The following is a 19,400-nucleotide window of genomic DNA, read 5'->3' on the forward strand; positions in this document are numbered from 1 at the left end:
AAGCATTACCATTGGAATTCTTTTCATACAGTGTTGTACTAGGACATCCACAAAAGAAGCACTTGTATCTGAATATCATGTCTCTTTCCTCCTCACCCAAGATAACCTGTTTTCAGCCAGCAGACTGCCCCCATTTCTACCCCAAGCAGTCTTCCTCTTTCTGTGACTACAGGATAAAACTGCAGTTTTATGGCAACTAAATTAAAGCAACAGCCAATTCATAGTCACTCCTTCAGGGAGAAGGAAATCAAAGGACATATTAGTTTCTTTTTGCTTTTTTTTAAATTAAGTATGTTTACACAGAAATTTGATGAAAGCCTTCTGGCCTTGCTCTTTGGTGTAAAAATATTTAAGAATAAGTGACGGATCAGAATCTTTGAGGAGAGTGTAAAATCTTAACCTAGATTCAGTCTTTGCAACTGACCTCTGTTTCCTGATTAAAGCCCAATGCATCTGCATCTCTGGCAGCATGAAAAAAAATTCCTGCTGATAATTTAGAGATTCTTTTAACTGCCTACTCTGACATGTCTGCAAATAAAACTGAAACAACAGGAAAGGCCACATGCTTGCACAAGGATCCTCCTTTCTTTACAGCTTTCTTGAGCATATATAGCTGTTCTGTTTGGCCTTCCTGCAGTCCGTTGCTTGCCATTTCCCTCGCTTCTGCACCAATACGCAATTCTTCCCTCTCTTTGGAATACGATAGAGGCCTCTTCTCCAGTTTATGTAGGTGATGGGTTCTCCACTGTTCCACTCCCAATGTCCAGCATTCACTCGGTCATTCAGGCCTATGTCAAATCAGTAAGACCAAATTAGTGATCTTTATCACTTCTGGAGCCTGATGCCAAAAGCAGCATGTTGTTCTATCCCTCTGTTAAAAAATGCATGCAAGATTGTGCTGAAAGAAAAAAACCATCTGGAGGAATACAAGTAAAAAACAATTGAATATTTCATGAAGCAATTAGTGCCATCTGAATAAAAGAAAATATCCTTTTTCCTCATTACCCACCTATCTAAAATGTTTTATCCCCTTCCATCTACTGCATGTCTGTCACCTCCCAAGTTTCTCTTTTGGTACTTAAGGTGCTAAACAGAATGTTCTATTCAAGCTTAAGCAGACTTTAACCAGATTCCTTCTGAAAAATAAAATCCTGCAGAGCCTTATATAGCTTGTTTACACGGTTGAAAACATGTTAATTTTAACAGTTAGGAACATGACTTTTCACATTGTCTCTGAGTTAATAACCTAAATAGGTATTTCAAACATGGTATGTCTTCTTAGCTAGAGGAGACCACAGTCAGAGGATTAATACCACAGGCTTGTGGTCTTTATTCTTATCAGAAGAGTTATTTCTCTCAGGTTAACAGAATCATGATATCATTAAGCACTATTCCATACTGATTGTAGTTTTTAAAGTTGATTTAGTATCGCTAGTAAATCCACCTCAGAAATTTATTAAGAGCTATTTGAGGATTGCAGTTCACAGTTTGAAAAAAGGTACAGGAGAAGGTACAGGAAGAAGAAAGTTATAAGAAAAGAATAGCAGTAATCTGTGAGCTAAGGCAGTTTTTCACAGAAAGGGATGTAAGGAAATACAGAGAAGGCCCATCTAAGTTCTTTCTCTTCTTTTAAAATGAAAGGTGCATAACAAGAAATAGACAACCAAATCTAAAGTGGTGTGATGAAATATTCTTTAACTGATCATATACTTAATTCACAGAGTTTCTGATACAAGGTGTCACTGATAAATTAACAGTTACATAAATAATTATTTAAAATAAATATATAAAAGTTAATTAGAGTAATAGTCAAAAGAAAGTGACATAAACAAAAGAATAAGAATTCTACTGGAAATTATTTCATCAGCTAGGATTAAAATGGGAAAGGTTTCAAGGCAAAAACACCTCAGCAATTCAGCAAGTTCTCACATGAGAAACTCTTCTTCTTGATAAAGACTTATAAAAGTAGCCAGGTGCATGATGGCTTTCAATTTATGCCTTGCTCTGAAATGACAAAAGCACCAGAAAGTTGAGGACAATGCAGCATTTGAAAACTGGGCTGTAACTGCTGTAGCAGTTCTTGTTTTCCAAAGAAGGGTGCATAAAAAGACTGACTGTCTGAGGAGACAGTCAGCTGATGTACTTGCCTATCCAAAAGGGCTTCCTCCCACTGAAGTCCCACAGCCATTTCATGTGTTGTTCATTAGCCACACTTGCTAGACTCCCCAGGTATCTAGGCTCAACAAGAGAGGACAGAATGATTAGGATTCCACAGAGTGACAGACATCTCCCATGGACTTATCAACAAGAAGCACCAATTCTAATATAAAGCATATAGCTAACATTTCACAGGAAAACCAATACTTGCATGAAAAAATAACTATATGAAGATAAAGTCTTAAAATTCTGGATTATGTGGAGAGGAAGTTTGTTATTTTGACTGCTGTTTCGACTTTTCTAGTGCAAAAATTAAATCAGCTGTGCAATTGAATGAAGTGTATACAAGAAATGTATAACTCATACTCACAAACTATGTTTTAAAACATTGGTGCATTCATATATAACACTTATAAAATGTCCTTAAAAAGTACAATTAAGTCTTTTTAGTACATCCTTTTCTGTAAGCCAGAATTATTCTGCAGAAAGCAGCATATTCTTTTTTTTTTTTTAAATAATCTGTCCACACTAAAAATCCAAGCATATTGAAAGATACAGCTGCACCCACTTTGTAGTGCAGCAGACTATATAATTTTTAACTGTTTTCTGACAGGACTAAAGCCTTGTGTAACACTGTTAAAATCTCAGCCATGTTTCAAGATAGAACTCAGGCTGTGTCTATTTATTTTAGGCTTTTGGTTTGGAGTTGTAGTGTGGTTTTGAAATGTAATGTTGGGTTGTCTGTGATGACTATGCTTTACTTTAGATCAGAGAGCAGTTTTGGTGTGTATTAACTAGATTATTTTTGAATGAAGTCAAAGGAGAAGCTCTGCTCTCTGTGCGTGTCCCTAAAGTGCTCCAACATCACTCATGGACCCTAACCACTGAATGGTTTTGCCACTACAAGGTCCTCCAATGAGTGCAAGCACCAGCAGGCTGCTCTTAAACCATTTAGAGGTCAGGCCAAACCCTGAAGTACTTCTTGTGCTATATTAAGGTACAAATGGCATCATTCATACTTGCCAAGAACTGTCCACCAACAGGGGCTTCACTTTCTTATTTATCCATCTTTTTCCCTGCCCTAATATCATTTCCCTTCTTCACCTGTCCCACCTGCAACAGCCTGCCTTCCCCACCGAGCCTCTGCCATTTTTATTGTCCAATGTTTCTGACTGCTGCTCTTTCAAACAGTGATGGCAGCTCCTTCAGCCTCCCCGAACCTCCTGGATGATGCTTGATAGGACTCCAGGAAACAGTGCTGCTTGTCCAAACATGTTTTAAGAGAGACAAAAGCTCTCCTAGCAGCAGAATAAGCCAGTTGCAGTATCAGGAGTTTTTGCTAACTTCATGACTGTTGCCAGATATCAGAGACGGAAGATCACTATTGCTTAAATCCAAGGAGATAAAGACTGTCATGTTGAAGATCTGATAAAACAACCAGACCTCAAGGGTGGCATGACAGACATGCCGCCACTATGGAAACCTTCAACAGATCTTGGGGTGGAAGTCTACCACCAAGTCTGCTGTCCATGCCTGGAGCTCCATCCCATTTGCTGATGTGTCTCTTCCAACAGTACTGATCCCATAGATGCCATATCATAACGCTGCACAAAATAAGGAAGTAGGCAAACTTTGCTTCAGGAGGAATTCCAAGCAGTAGCCCTTAGTTTTCTGCACAATCCCTATTGCACAAAGTCTGGATCATTCTTTGATCTGGGCACACAATAGCATTGTACGGAGCAAATTCATTGTAACCTGATGGGATGCTCCCTCTCTAGAAGCCTCCAGTCTTAGCTCTTCAGTCAACTGAAGCAGCAGGAAGTTTTCCGCCTACTCCCAAATGTCCAGTGGGTCCACCAAGGCCCTTGTCACAGTGTCAGCTCTTGCAGTTTGTGTAATCGTGGCTGCCATAGATGAAACACCACACAGGAATGTGGATCCCGGCAAGTGCCTCCTCAGTCTGGGACCACCAGAGAACAAAAGCATAGAAGATCTCACTGACATCTCCTGTGTACATTCTCAAGAAGTATAGGTGTGGTAGGGTAGCTTTAGAAACTTTGATCATGACTTTACCCACAGTAGACTGGACCAGCACAAACTAGTTAGCAGCAGTGTGGTAGGGGGCAGGGATTGTGCAGCTTCTTATGGTACAGGCTTTCAAAGTTTCAACCATTAATGACAAAGTTGTGGTGCCAGATCTTAGTAGAAGTTTTGAGCATGCTTCTCCTCTTTGTGCATGCTGTTGGTCCCGCTGTGTCCCAAGTGTAATGTGGTTCCACCTCTCTGAGCTTGTCTCCCAGGCCCAAAATCTCCAGTGGACCTCTTGGAAAGCTTCTGTCTCTGTCTTCTTTTTCAGACAAAAGGTCCAGGAAACCAGCATCAATTAATTCTGGGTGTCTTCCCAGGGTAACTGATTCAGTGGCAGAGATGCTGTTCCTCCTTATAATGGCTGTGGTTGGCCAATGACCAAACTTGGGGCTGAAAGGAGATTTAGGCAGCAGGCTCTGTGGTGTCACTAGTAACTGAGCAGGAACAAGAACATGGCAGTTCATCTGGCTTCTACTTAAGAACAGTCAAACCCCTGGAATGAAGTCGTTTAATTTAAGTAAGCTTAGCTTCTTCCCAATGTTTCAATTGTTTTAGGAAAATTAAAAACTAACAAAAACCATCAGGTTCTATTGCTAACTGCTATATCATTTATAACATATGGGGGTGGTCTGAGCAACAATAGCTTCAGACTTTTACTTCAGTCCAAGTACCCGGGAGAGACTTTAGCACTGTGATAAGAAAGCACTGCAATAATTATAACCTTATCTAATCTTGTCTCAGTAGGAGTACTTTCTAAATACAGCCTGAGAAATACACATGACTGAAGAGCAAACAACCATTCTAATTGTTAAACCTAGTCAGAGTTTTAGATGTCTTTTAGGGAAATGAGAACAGTCTTGAAGGAATGTGCCACTTATGATAATACTACTAACCTGTACCACTAGGCAGAATGCCAGACACAGGAAATGACAAAATAATGTTATTTATGGAGTTATGTAAATCTACCACTTTCTAATTTAAATGACTCTAAAGAAGGGGTCGTAGTGCCTTATTTAAAAAAAAAAAAAAATACACACATCACTGATTCCTGTGCCAAATAAGTCCACTTGCAAATTATGTCTGTGTGCTTTAAAATTTCTGCTATCAAGTCAAGACCATCCATCATCTCAGAGCAGTTGCCCAAATTAAGCAAATATTTCAGGTAGCCACTGACCTTGAAACATTATATGCAACTCATTCAGCACAAAGAATTTGCTGATTTTACATGAAATTCCCCAATACAAAGGAGTTTTGTGCCATTCTGATAAACTTAAGTTCTGCAAAAGCATATTTGGCTAGCTACAAAGGTCTCCACAGCACAGGAAGATATTTGAGTTGAATTTCTGTAATAATTCATGTCTTGTATATGGACAGTGCAGGGGGGAATTATTGAGCATCTCTGCTCTGCTTATCCTAGGGTTTTGTTTGATCTCCTAGAAAGTAGTTCAGGTGCCTCAAAATAGGTGTCTAGTGCTGCTTTAGACACCTCCTGATACTGAAAATGTTCAGATGAGGCTGACAGATGTGCAGAGCTTACAGGAAACCTGCACTTCCAGGGTGGCAGTTGAAGGGCCAGACAGTATGTCTTGGGCCTTTAAAATGACTCATGATAACTCCTGAACACAAGCTGTAGCAAAAAAACTCTCTGCTGGGTTCATTAGCAATAGTATAAGTTAAATCAGTCACTTACAGAACTAACCCAATATTAGGAGAGGAGGGCAATGGGATCCATCCTGCGTTGCACTGGACAATACTGAGCCATAGTGAAGGACCTGTTATTTCAAATTATGGTTCTGCCTGTAACTCCCCAGGACTGAGGCCACTGCTAGGCATTATATAGACATTGAACAAAAGAATAGCCCCTGCCCTAAAGAGCTGACAGTCAAGGATCTGAAATCTAACCATATTTTGGCTCTAACTAAATGTTTAATTTCAAGAAGTTCATGTTATCATCTGATCAACAGAGAAAAAAAAGCAGCCCTGGATTCTGGCTGTACAGCAGAGTCCCTTCAGTGGCAGCAGTGAATGTCATTTCCCATGTCAGTGAGCCCCGCTGCAGTGATCCTTTGGGAAGGGCATGTCTCTATGGGATAAACAAGAGCTGCAAAATAAACCACCAAAACTGCTGCTAAGCCAGGCTGCTGTGGAATCACCATACCATAATATCTCTAAGATGCCTCTCTTCATGTTGCCAAGAGACTCTTCATGCATAAAGAAAAAAATTTAGAGAAGTGAGTTCATAAACTGCCTTTCTCTGTGATGAACTGGAGGTGGGGTAGAAATGGAGCAAGATTTTCAGAGCAATTAGCTGAGGCTTTTTTCCACCCACAAAATCACCATGGCATGCAGCAACCTGTGTCGAGACAAGCAGCTCTTTATGTATGCTTCTATCCCTGCACAGGGAAACTGAACAAAAGGTTGATATGCCACCTACAGCAAATGGATGCAAGCAGGTATCAAAACTCAGTGGTGAAACACAAAGTGACACAAGTCCAAATGGGTTTGAATAAGTCCATTTACATATGGTTATGTCTATACTTTAATTGCTTCCGCAATAAATTGACAGCATTGCTTTGACTGAATTGACTGGTCTTGAGTCCATCATCTCAGGGTAGCAGGGTTTTCTCTAAAAGGATTGAAGGCTGATTAGTTGGAGACTGCAACTAGAGCAATTTTTTAACATTGTTTATGCTTTTTTCTTGTGTTTTATATTTCATAGTGAAAGTCCAGCAAGAATGTTGAATAGAAACTGAAAATAAAGCAGCTTATGTAGTTGAAAATCGTTCTTATTTTTCAGTGAAATTGGCTGATTTACTGAAACTCCATTCTAATCTTTTCATTTAATATCTGACTTTTCTGTTGCTATAAAAAACTAAGGAGCTGCAGCTATGCTGATTTCATTTGTTTGTTGGAAAATATGAGCCATTTAACTGCCAACAGTAGAAGTATTAATTACAGAAATACCAAAATTGGGGGGAGAAAAAAAAGAAGCAAAATAAAATGTATTAAGTTATCTTCTAGTAGCACTTTAAATGAATATAACCTTGTTTGTGCCTGGGCTGTGCTTTTGTAAACCATTTCCAGATGGAGTAAATGGATTGCATTTACTATGATAAAGCTTCCTCAGTCTGCGGCAATTTGACATTAATTAAATTATCGCTAGGATTCATTTGCGTATGGATTCAGTGATATGCCTTGACTCTTTGCATAGGTGCTTCACACTGTCACCTTCTGTTATCCAGTTTAAATTTTATATAACGCACTATAGCCTTCAGCAGGAAGTTATCTCCTACAAACAGTATGTGTCCCCAGGAACACACTCTTTTTGAAAATGGGAAACACCTCCTGGCAAATGGACATACAACTAATTCAGTGAGAATTCCCAAGGGCTCAACTGAATGTTGAAGACTTTAGAAAAAATATTAGGATATTCACAACTGACAGCTTTGTCTGTGGCAGTATCAGAATAAAAGCAGATGAAATATAACCGTCTCAGGAGCTGAAACTTTAAGTAAAACAATTAGCGAATTGTGAAATTTGTGGCAAGTTCACAACAGCAGGTAACAGAAAGTTAAGTTTTAGTAAGAGTAGCTGACATCATCTGGGAGATACAAGAACTTAGACTTTTCTTTTGCATGTTACCAGAACAAAATAAGCTGTCACAGCTGATTGGAATAAATCAAGGCTTGTTATGTATGTTTGTCTGTACTTCATGTTACCCTCGAGTTCTTAAAACACTTTTTGAATATATTCTGTTTCTTTCATCTCCAGCTCTTCCCTGTTTCAATTTTCATTTCATGGAGAAAGGGAGGGGGTCCATTAAAGGACTTCCTATGATTCAGCTTGTTCTAAAACCTGGTGCTCTTCTTTCACCAGAATTCAACACAATGTACAGAACATGCATGATCCCACTGCAAGCTCCATTAGCCATGGCTAGCATTCCTTGCAGTCCCATGCTAGCTCTGATAAAAGAAAATCACAAAGCAGACTTCCCAAAAGCAAGACTGACTTGAATGTTGGATTTTCTATTTGCCTCCTACTTTGAGACAAAGACAGAATGTACTTTTTTTGGAAAGTTAAAGTCTTCAAATAATTCAAGATTCTGAAGAGCTGAGTCTTCAGACAAATACTGTGAGGCACACAGGAGCTGGCAACATTGTGCTGTGCTGTATCAGGTGAAGACAGAACTAAGAAAGTGGTTGGTCACAGAAGATGAAAGACAGAGTCTTTGCTCTGTTCCTCTTCTCCCAGACTACCACTAATGCCTCTCCCATTGGGAAAGCAACCTCACTGCAGCTGGATAGTTTCAGGAATTCATGTTACAAATAAGGTAGGATAAGCACCCAAAACAATTTGAGACTAGTAGCGTTTATATCTTCCACTGGGTCAGAATCCCAGGGCCTGTTACATTTTCTCTCTTTTTTTTTTTTGTGCTGTGCAGCACAATCAAAGTGGGGTTTATCAGAATGAACTCAGCCATAACAGCATTCAGTTTAGAGGAGCACCCAGGTTACAACCAACACATTGGTTTGAAGAAGTCTCTTACTGTTCTCTACAAGCCTGAGCAGCAGTATTCCAGGTGACCTTGTGATTCACTACCAGGAAATAGCAGCTGCCCTCATGATGACTCCATCCAGCAGGACATTTTCTCGTACTCACTTCCTGAAACAAAAGATGAAAAGGCAAAATAGGCTCCTGCTCGCAGTGACCTAGTTCTGCACACTAATAATCAGGCTTAAGGCTGGAGGTGCTGCCCATGGCTTCTCAAGAGTTCTCTTGAACTGAACTCTGACTTTGGGATATATGATAAACTAAAGCATTGCTTAAGAAAAGTAAAGGAATACATGCCTGCCAGAGGAACCTACAACTTATAATAAGTATTGAATTAAGACTAATTCCACATGGTTTCAGATTCAGAAATCCTCTTGAAAGCGGATTTGTTTGGATGCTGTTTTCTGGCTCCCACAGTCTATGTAGGAGATTTAATGTAACAAAGTTCAGTACAAGATCTTAAGGAAGGGGAGGATGATATATATTTACAGAATCCCTAATGGAGTTGATTTTAGTTACTCGCATTCATTCTCCAATAGATTTCATTCACTCACTCTCTCACGCCCACATTCCCAAAAGCACCAAGACATCTATGCCCAAGAGTCTGGCAGGATCACCTATCAGTCTGTCACCTATGTGACACAGAGGAAAGGCAACCTCAGCCATCAGGCCCTCATCACATCTCTAGAGGTCTTCTCACTTGGTGCCTGCAAACCTGACTCTGGACTCTCTTATCTCCTGTAGAGTCAGTAGTCGTTACAGGGTGGTCCTTTGCTTCAGAGTCCTGCTCATTGTAATCTCCATAAATCTAGGCAAGGTTGCAACTGATTGTCTGTTTTCCCTTGTTTATTAGAAATATATGCCTGTTTCTCTTGAGCTAACAGGAAAAGGAATGGCATATGTGATTATGCTGCAACCTTGTTGCCATGTTCCTGTTTCTAGGATGCAGGGTCTTTCATTGACAAGTCATCAGTGCTGTGGTCGTATCAGGGTTCAGGCTTTCTGGCCTGGGCATAAGCAACACACATCTCAATTTACTGCTGGGAGTGGTGTCCTCAGAGCAGCATTCTGGGAACTGTCTCCTTTATTGTCAATACTTACTATTCTTTCAACACTTTTTGCTGCTCTTTCTTCTGGTGTTACACACCATTTCCATTCAAATTTCATTTTTACTGTTTCATTCTAAATATTTCTATAATTAAATCTTGAGATCGATACTGACTATCTACAGATAGTAGGATAGGATCAAGGAATCAGATGGATAAAAAATCTCCAGCTGTACCTTCTACAACAAGAAAAAAATAGGGTCTGGCAGGAGAAGTAATTACAACTTCTTTCCAAAATCTGAGATTCTTCTTGCAGAAAGCAGGAGCATTTTTATTTGCTTTGGACTACCAAATCAACCTATAGAATCCCTAATGCAGCAATATGTCAGGCTGTATATGGGGTTATATATATATCCGTATGGGTAGAGGTTATAGATTATATGCTTGTGTGTATATACAAACACACACTTCATGTCAGCTCATCAGAATCTAACTCTTGGGATTTCAAGTGTCGAATTAGTGCACGTTCTGGAGCTTCCTCAAGAATGAAGAGCCTAATGAAACTTATATTGGAAGGAAGTTTAAAGACATCACAGTAAATTACTTGAATTCCTTTCAGTGAAAAAATGTTAAACTCATCTCTTTTACACATATAAAACATAAACTGAATGTACTAGGGAAGCACACACAAAAATACTAAAATCCAAAATCATTTGTAGATAATAACTACAGAATTTAACAGGAGGGAGAATACAGGCTTCTATAGATCACTGTTCCTTTAATGAGATAGAGGACTTAAAAGACAATGAGTTCTTTTCCAAGTCATACCAAATAATTAACAGAAGATTTTATTTTTCCTGTAGAACACTATAGATTGGCTTATAAGTCGTTACTGCTCTGTTGAGCTTTTTTAGCAACGTGTGCTTTGATTTAGATGCATGCTAATGGCAGCATTTTTACCTTGCTTTGGGAATTCCAGGACTTCCATATTATTCCATTACACTGATACAGTTTTTGAGTGCTTTCTTCATAATGCAAGAGCCCCTTTAAATCTGGCGTACAGGCCTTTGGAAAGGAGTAAAAGTCCTGGAAAATGGAACAGTGTTTGAACATTTGAAGCAAAATAATTACACAAAACAAACAAGCTACATGGAACAGATGAAATAGCTCTTATGTTAAATCTTCATGACATGAAAACTCTACAAGGACTGAATTGTTTATTCATCTGTGTGTTGGATAAACTCAATTTTGGAGTGGGAAGAGTTAGGCTGCAGATCTCAGAGGTGTTAAAACATTTTGGAAAACAGCATGACTGAAAACAGATGGTGAAAACGCCTATGAAACAAAAGGTTTCATACCTGATGGTTAGAGCTTGGTTCAGATGCCAGTTCTGCCTTATCAGCTTGTGGGATTTCTGTCTTCCTAGAGGCGATTGTATCTGTCTGTGGTTGGGCTTGGTTAATTACTGACACTTCAGCCTTGTTGTTTGCTTTAGTTGATGAGGAGTCTTCCTCTATTCTGAGCGATACCATCCCATGATACTTGGTTTTACAGTAACACACACATGCACACACACAAAACAGGAGAGGGAAAAGAGAAGGTTACCACTTACCAGCAAATCTTAAATAAATCCCACAAAAAATAAAAAGGAATTAAAAAATAAATTGTTCTCATCAAAGAGAAAGAAAGATACATTGAACAATAAAATATTGGTCATGAATTAATTATTAACAAGTTGCTCTACATAGAACTTGGAAAGAACACAATCAAGAAGAAGTCAGAAATGAATGAGCAAATACTCATAATACTCTTACTTTGAAAACCACATCAGTTCCATTTCTAAATACAGATGAGGGGTGAACCTGAAAAAGGCAGAAGAGCAAAATGAGATGGGCAGATCCATGCATTATAGAAACAAAACGACTGTATGCAAGATTCACTGCATAATCTAGGCTATCGAATCATGCAGAACATATCTTGGTTTTAGTTCTTTTTCTCTGAGAATGGAAACAGATGACCTCTGAAAACAGTCATTAAAAAACGCCCATTAAAAATGTCTTTATACAGGTTCCATAGTCTTTTAAGATCATAGTGGAATGTTACTAAACTGCTTAATTAAACTAGCATAAACCAGCTTAAAGAGGGACACTCAGCAAGCAAGTTTTAAGTAACTGTTCCCTGTTGAAACTAACTGTATTTTCAGCTTTACAACTTCAGCACCAGATGCACAGCTTCCATACATTGGCCTTGGCTCCACTGACTTCAACAAAACCCTGCTTCTTTCTTCTAGCAGACTCATAGATTAGACAGGATTAGACACTGCATAATTACTCAGGTTAGTTGCTTGATGAGACTTCCCCAAGTCCTTTTTCCTTCCTTGCTCTCACACATACCTCTTCAAAATCAGGAATTTCTCTTTTTTTTCCAATATTTTCAAATAGTTCTCAAGTCTGACTCAGAGCAAACTCAGGTATTTTACGGTTACTGTGTAGTTAGGTAGGATCACTGCTAAAATATGGCAACTAAAGGAAGATATCAAATCCCAAAGAACTCACAAATCAGTCCATCACTGCACAATAGAAATGTCTTACTATTCTGCCATTTCCAATCACTCTCAGCCTGGTCCTTGACCGATTTGCCAAGCTGTGTTCCTGCAGCGCATCCCCTCTATGCTCTGTCATCCCTTTGGAAGGAGATGGTGGGATCCCTTCCAAGTGAATGCTGCCAAGCCTGGAAGGTGATGAGGAGCCTGAGGAAACTGGAAACAGTGTGCCTCTTCCCCAGAAGTCATGCTTATTTTGGCCAGAGGAATGGAAAGAGCTGCACTGACCTGAAAGCATAAAAATGGCAGATGGTCAGTTCTAACTCCATGAGCAGATAAGTGGTCACATTGACATGGGCATGTAAACAGCTTGTCATTAAAAGTTGGATGATTTTTTCACTTGATGTGGTTGATCTGCTATTTGTTCAGCCATCCTCATTTATGTGGTTTGCTTAATTATGACTACAACTGTCTATGCAACTACTACCTGTATATATATATTTTATTACACATAATACGTCCATCTCACTGCCAGTCAGAATCTCTACCAAGTATCTGCTGAAGATACATATTCTCATACATAATTGTGGTTTGGGGTTGGATTTTTTTGAACAGGGAGGGGTATCTTTAACTAATGTTGATGATATTCTATCTTGTCCCACCAAGTTTCTCTGCAGAAACTCATGGCACAATTGTTCTTCCACACTAATTTTGTCAATTAACTCCTAATTTAAATCATCAGTGTTAAAGAGAAACCATATATAAACTTTTAAAAGGAATTTTTTTTAAGTGAAGCCTAATTTGTCATAACATTTGTATTTAAAATACTGTTTCACTGAGCATCAGAAAGGAAAAAATTCTTGTTTTCAGAGGGCTCAGCTGCTTTGCTGATTATTTGTATTTTTTTACTGTTATTTCAACTTTAAGGCATGCCAGAGTTGATCACTGAAATGCAAAACAGTAATGAGGAAGTAATGACCTAACCTCTATAATAATCGCTGCTGTATGCTGTAATGTTGTGAACTGTGTTTGTAGAACATTATAAAAAATATTTTTAAGGGCAGGGTTTAGTTATTAGTTTTCTTTTCTGAGAGGAAAATAAATTGTTTAACAGTGTTATAACTGTTACACAATCACCAAAAACCAATTCTAGTGGGCCTGGATTTGTTTTTTTAATAAATGAGAACTGAAATTTTGTCATTATGAAAAGTGGTTTGTTTCCCCACCACCTGTTTTTTACTTGTTGCTTTCTCCATGCTCCATTCCTAAGAGGAGAAACATGGTTTTGTGAGAGAATAACGGGTGTGCAACTGTCAAGCCTGTTTTCTCTAAAAAGAAACTGTGCATTTTTATATGAAGGTAAGTGTTAGCAACAACATTTTTTGCTGAAAATAAGTAGCTACTCAGCCAAGATTGTTCCAGATTTTAAAGATGAAGATCGAAAGAGAATACCTCCTTTTGCGTCCAAAATTTTCACTACAGCTTTTGTCCTAGTGCCAAGAATGGCATTCACAGGGGAGCTCAGAACTACTTCAAAGACTTCATCATCTTCCTCTAATCCGTCATAGGTAATTGCTATATTCCACGTCTTGGTTGACATTCCTAACAGAAATAAACATTTTAATTACTCCTTAATTGCTATTTCAATCAATCTGGGTGTTAAAGAAATCTTTTAATTAACATGTCTACAGTTAGAATGGAGTAGCTTGTGCATGTTATTGTGCTCTTACCAACTGACTGGACTCCTGTTGTTCTCCCAAATAACATTAAGACCAAATTTGTTCCCAGAGAATGATGATTTGGATAAAATGCATACACTGTGACAAAAAGCTGCTTTAGACATGAGAGATGATGGCTACGGTACATATATTCAGGGCTTCCACTGCAATTTTAAAGGGGAAATATAGCATATGCTTTTTTATCTTGAAAGCTGAATTTTAGAGACAGAACAATTATTTAAATATTTGCATATTGATCAACGAATACATTGGATCTAATTACAAAGTTTTAGAATGCAGATTTTGTACTTAGTTACAAAATTTTGACTCAGTTGTTTGTCTTAACTAGGTTAGTTCATATTTACATGAGTGGAGATGAGAAAAGATCATTCCAAGATAAAGAACTAGGCTAGTTATTAGCTGAAAGACTTCAGAATTTGTTTGGGAATAGTCAGATGCTGCAGGAGAGAAACATCTCAATATAGACATTGCTGTCGTAGAAACATTTTGGGAACTGTTTTTGCATCACAAAGTCAGCATTAACATTCCTAGTTAATATCAAAAACACGTTTAACATTGTAAAAAGATTTTCCTACATCATTCTGCCAGCTCTCCTAAGCTCCATTTCCATGCTCCCTCTCAGCTGGATCTGTCTCACCAAATCATGAGCTCAGTAAAAACAGACCCATTAGTTTGAGTAGGATCTTCTGCTCCTAAACTTCATTTGTAATTTATTGATTTCAGTCTAATGTGTACAGTCACTTGGCATAGATGAAGTTTATTTATAAAACAAACCTATCAGCCTTACTAAACAGGTCACTACTAATGAATAAACATCAAAACTCTCATGTTAAGGCTTAAGAAATTGATGTCCTGGATGTAAGAATTTGGAGGAATCCTTCCAGGTTAGGCCTAAACACAGGACTCTCAAAGAGAGACACCTAAAAAGCCTGTGTGAGGGAACTCAACTGGTTCAGGTGGGAAGAGGTACAGTGTGCATCTCTCTTATCCACATTCACAGTTACTCTTCATGTGGCTCACCACTATAATCAGAAAGGCAGTAACAGTAGTTTGGCCTATCCTGTGCTTGGAGAAGAGCAGAGAAGGAAAATTCCAGTATACAGCCCTGCACAAAAAATGTCTTTGCAATAATCTCCAGCCATTTCAGTCCAAAGACTGACAAGCTTGAGTGTGTGATGCATTAAGGAAAAAAATCACAGGTAAGCATGATATGGAATATTTTTTACACCCATCTCTGTAATCTTTCTTGCCTCTTCTAATTAAAATTAAAAAAAAAAAAAAAAAAGCTAAATAAAGGGTCCGAGAGAGTGGCTCACTAGTTTCAGAGGTTTCATATGTGTTCCAAAAGTAATGGAAATCAGGGCAGATTTTCTCATTTTCCCCCTTTTTTTTATTGCTGTCTGCCTAAGTGTCCTCCCTTATCCATCTCTGAAAACTAACCAACAGTTGCTTGTTCTACACTTTTACATCAAAGTCACCTTTACTCAAGACAGGTTATAAAGAAGTGTTTCCAAAAGAATCAGATTTGTAACTCAACTTTAACTGAATTTAAAGCTAGAGATTTTCCTGTGGGATAGCCAGGAAAGCAGAGGTAACTATGCAAATTCATCCATGGGATGCAGTCCTGCATAAAAAAAACCTGAGGTTCTAATGTAAAAATCCCCAGGCTTCGTCTGGAACTGACTTATATTCCCATATCTGCTTTTAAGATGCAGATAAGCGTTTAGACTGTTTTTTATAGACAAATGAGTGTCAGATGTCATCACAGATGACATATTTTATCTCTTCTGTAGTCACTGTGACTTTCTGTCATTGAAATCTTACTCCTGGCAGCCTTGGCATAATCTCTGCTGGCTTTGCAGGCAGCATCCAGACTCCGTGGACCCCATATTCTAAATTCAAGGCCATGTCTACAAAATGTGTTCTAAAAATTCAGGCTTCCACATGGAAAGGAAGTGATTATGATTGATAGCAAATGGGTTTTCATTTCTGGATAATCTATTTATATGGGCAAAGCCAAGTTTTATGGATGAAACTAAGTTTCAGAATGGTACTACTTGTTCTCTAGACAACGGGCACACCTGAAACATGACAGTAATAAAGACTGCAGAACAGAGGAAGCTCTTTTCAAGATTGTCACGTTTTTGTTCATTTTTAGTATTGATACTCCCACAGCAAGAATCAGGCTGCTTTTGTTAATATAGTTATTATTACTTGTAGCTACTTACAGCCTCAGCCAAGGTCAGACTCCCATTGTGATTATGGTGCAGGTGAGGTCTGACAACTTTCAGGTTCTTATATATCTATATTTCTGGTGGTGGGTACCTTGCATAACTTAAATTGTTCTCAAGCTTGTCTAAATTTGAGGAGCTTCCTAGACCTCCCCTAACATATCTCAAATCTTTAAAGCATCTCACAGCTCAGCTCAGGACAAGTCCTTCCCAATCTGGCTGTGGCGAGCTTAGGAAGCACCCTTACAGCACTTTTGATATTTTAGCTGGAATAAAGAGATCATGTATCATCTTACCCAAAGAAATAAGGATGCTGATTCACAAAGGAGCAAATGACCCCAAGTAGCTTTAGTCCCGCGCAGCTTCTCTAGCTATAAATGTAACAGATTTCACTCTCCAAAATGGCAGCTTTCACAATCACTGAGTTTATTTTAAAATTAGTCAGCACACCGGTTCATACCTGGATCAAACTGAACAAGCTTAGAAGGAGTCACTGTAAAGTCCTTTCCCAACACAGCAGATATTTCGTTGATCTGAGAAGAAATCAAACAGTAAATGCCATGCTGTTACCTGTTTCACCAAACCAGCGTTCTGCTGGGTGCTGAAGCTGCTGTGTCTCTCGATGGAGTCTCAAAAAGACACGCCAGTCTGGGCATCAACTTAGCCTTGCTCCTGGTTTGAAACTCATAATCAAGAAAATCTGCTCATCTTAAAGTCTTCTCTCCTCACCTCTCGAACTGCTACTAGTTTGCACTAGATAGCAGTGCTGTTCAGCAGGCCTGGGTACCCAGGCACGGCTGGCTCCTGGACAGGCACACAGTAGCTTCTTGAAAGAGCATGTTGTTGCCCTGCAACATCAGCCTGGCTGTGCTCCCCTGTCGGGTCCTTTGCGAGGCCTCCGTTTGCCCCCATTTCTGCTGACAGAAAGAAGGGTTTGCACACCGGGCTGCCTGTCAGCCCCAGTGACTAGTCAGGATGGGCATGAGCACGTCCAAGAAGAAGTGCAGGGACTCCTGTGCCTCCAGCGATTTCCACAGGAGGCCATCAGAGGACACCAGCTTCCCCGCTGCCTTCTTGCTCATGGGTTCAGTTTGCTTGGTCTTTTTAATTTAGTGACAAGCAAAGTCACTGGTGTCCATGAAGGATAACTAGATAAATCTGTCTATTATATACCAATAGAGGCAGGATGGCCTCCACTGAAGTCAATGGCAAAACTCCAACAGACTTCAGTGGAATAAAAATCAAACCTTTGTTTCTGATTAGGATTATAATCATGAGAAACTGTGAGGGAGACTGTGTGAGGATTTTGCTAGCAAGGGAAGCCAGTAAAAACTTGGAATTTCCTTTTTATGGGGAAAAAATAAATTTTGTGAAGGCAAGTTGCACAAAACATGTTTTACAAAAATATTAAAAATCTTCAGCTTTCAATTGAATTTCTATGACATAAAACAGAGCCTCTTACCCAAGGTCTTGGTGTACCTTGGGTCATTTCCTAGACTGATGGCAGGGAAACAGTGGGGAGAAGTGGCAGACATTTGTTTACAATGAGAAGTTGAAGCTCCCATAGCTCCTGGGCTCCTCAATGTAAGCAAGAAAACAAGAAGTCCCAGGACCCATCAGGGATTCCCCAAAGCCTGCATTCCAAAGTGGAAACCCAGCCTCCTGAGCAGATTGCCAGAGAAAACAACCTGCTGCTTCACAGAAGTTCATCAAAACTGAAATAATGCTCCAAAACATTCCAGTTTTTGTTAGTCAGCATTTCCCCTTAAAACTGTTTAGCAGAAAATTTTCAACCAGCTGTTTTGCCATGGACAATGTCCTGATGAATCTGGTTTGAATTGGATGGCCTTTTTGCTGATTACTGAAATATCTTTTAAATCTGAGGAAGAAATTAGCGGTCTCTATTGTTTATTATTCAATTTCCATTTAAGCCTTGTTTTTTAGTTTTACCTTCACTGCAACAAAGGCAGAGTCTGCAGAGTGTCCTGCCCTGGTGATTGTCAGCGACACCGTTCCTACATTCTCACACACTTCATATTCAATCTGTTGCATTTCAATCCGAGACCAGCTTAGTTCCAGTCTGTGGGGAAAGGCAGGAAAACCTATGTGAAAAAAAGCAGCCTCCCCTGCTGCCCCTACCCCCTGCTGCCTGAAGGTTCAGTGAGCTGACATTTCTTTCTTGAATGTTGATTCAGCCAATACACAGGCTAAGTCTTTGTCTTCAAATCAACATATTTGTGTGATCTGGCTGATGAGAAAGAGAGAGAAGCAGTTAATAAATCTTCCAGCTGAGCCCCTGTCTACCCCAAACCAAGCCTGAACATCATCTCAAAACCAGAGAGGAGATTCATAGCAGAGATTTCTCCAGCAGCCTTGAAAAGAGAAGTTTGACCATAAAATAAGATATGCCAAGACAAGCTACTGTTGCTTCTTCATGAGTCCTTCCATCCCCATGATTTTCTTTAATTGTCAATACCTGGTATTGCCTCTGCAATATTCTCCCTTCTTCCCACCTTCCTTCAACTCTGCTCTAACTGGATCTCTCCTCCTCTAGTACACAGGGCATGCTCCAGCAGTTCACTGCCTCTATCCACTGTTCTCCCCACTCCCTTAATTTTAACTTTTGCTCTGCTTTCTCCTCATACACAGAAGCAGCTGAGTCCAGACTTCTCACACAATGAATTTTGGAATTGCTTGTGAGGGAATGTGACCAAATCTTGGAGGACTGCATGCTGCAGAAGATAGCTGATAAACATATAACCTTTTGAAAAGCTGCAGTAAAAAACAGTGAGAGTCAGAGATGAATGAAAGACAGCAGAAAGAAGGAAAATGGGCTGTGCTAATTGCAAATCTAATCGAACTTTTCTAAAACAAACGTCTAGACCTTTCAGGGTTGAATACCTCTAACACTAGTGGATATCCTCCTAGATTCTCTGATACCCTGGGAAAGACAACCCATTTAGAAGCTGATCTGTTTTCTGTTTACTAAAGAGTGTGCCAGGTGTAATACAGCAGCATTCAAATAAAAGCTGGGATTTAATTTAAA

General features: G+C 39.2%; 1 protein-coding gene across 13 annotated transcripts in view; it reads right to left on the reverse strand.

The window, feature by feature from the left end:
• The window catches only part of FREM1 (FRAS1 related extracellular matrix 1), a 77,759-nt gene that overhangs the window by 3,894 nt on the left and 54,465 nt on the right, over positions 1-19,400 (reverse strand). For 2 of the 13 annotated variants that reach the window (XM_067315206.1, XM_067315201.1), the window contains 10 exons: positions 18,305-18,434; positions 16,815-16,887; positions 13,837-13,986; positions 12,434-12,672; positions 11,657-11,704; positions 11,201-11,383; positions 10,803-10,928; positions 8,792-8,907; positions 2,148-2,233; positions 567-788 (listed from right to left, as the gene is read on the reverse strand). In XM_067315206.1, coding sequence (XP_067171307.1) covers positions 589-788; positions 2,148-2,233; positions 8,792-8,907; positions 10,803-10,928; positions 11,201-11,383; positions 11,657-11,704; positions 12,434-12,672; positions 13,837-13,986; positions 16,815-16,887; positions 18,305-18,434 — 1,351 coding nt within the window. In that variant the 3' untranslated portion in view covers positions 567-588. Of the gene's footprint in view, positions 1-566; positions 789-1,009; positions 2,005-2,147; positions 2,239-8,791; positions 8,908-10,802; positions 10,929-11,200; positions 11,384-11,656; positions 11,705-12,433; positions 12,673-13,836; positions 13,987-16,814; positions 16,888-18,304; positions 18,435-19,400 lie in introns of those variants that run through there. The other 11 variants (XR_010886808.1, XR_010886810.1, XR_010886807.1 and 8 more) reach the window with 11 other exon arrangements.

This window comes from Apteryx mantelli, chromosome Z, assembly GCF_036417845.1.
Source record: "Apteryx mantelli isolate bAptMan1 chromosome Z, bAptMan1.hap1, whole genome shotgun sequence".
Taxonomy (NCBI): Eukaryota; Metazoa; Chordata; class Aves; order Apterygiformes; family Apterygidae; genus Apteryx; species Apteryx mantelli.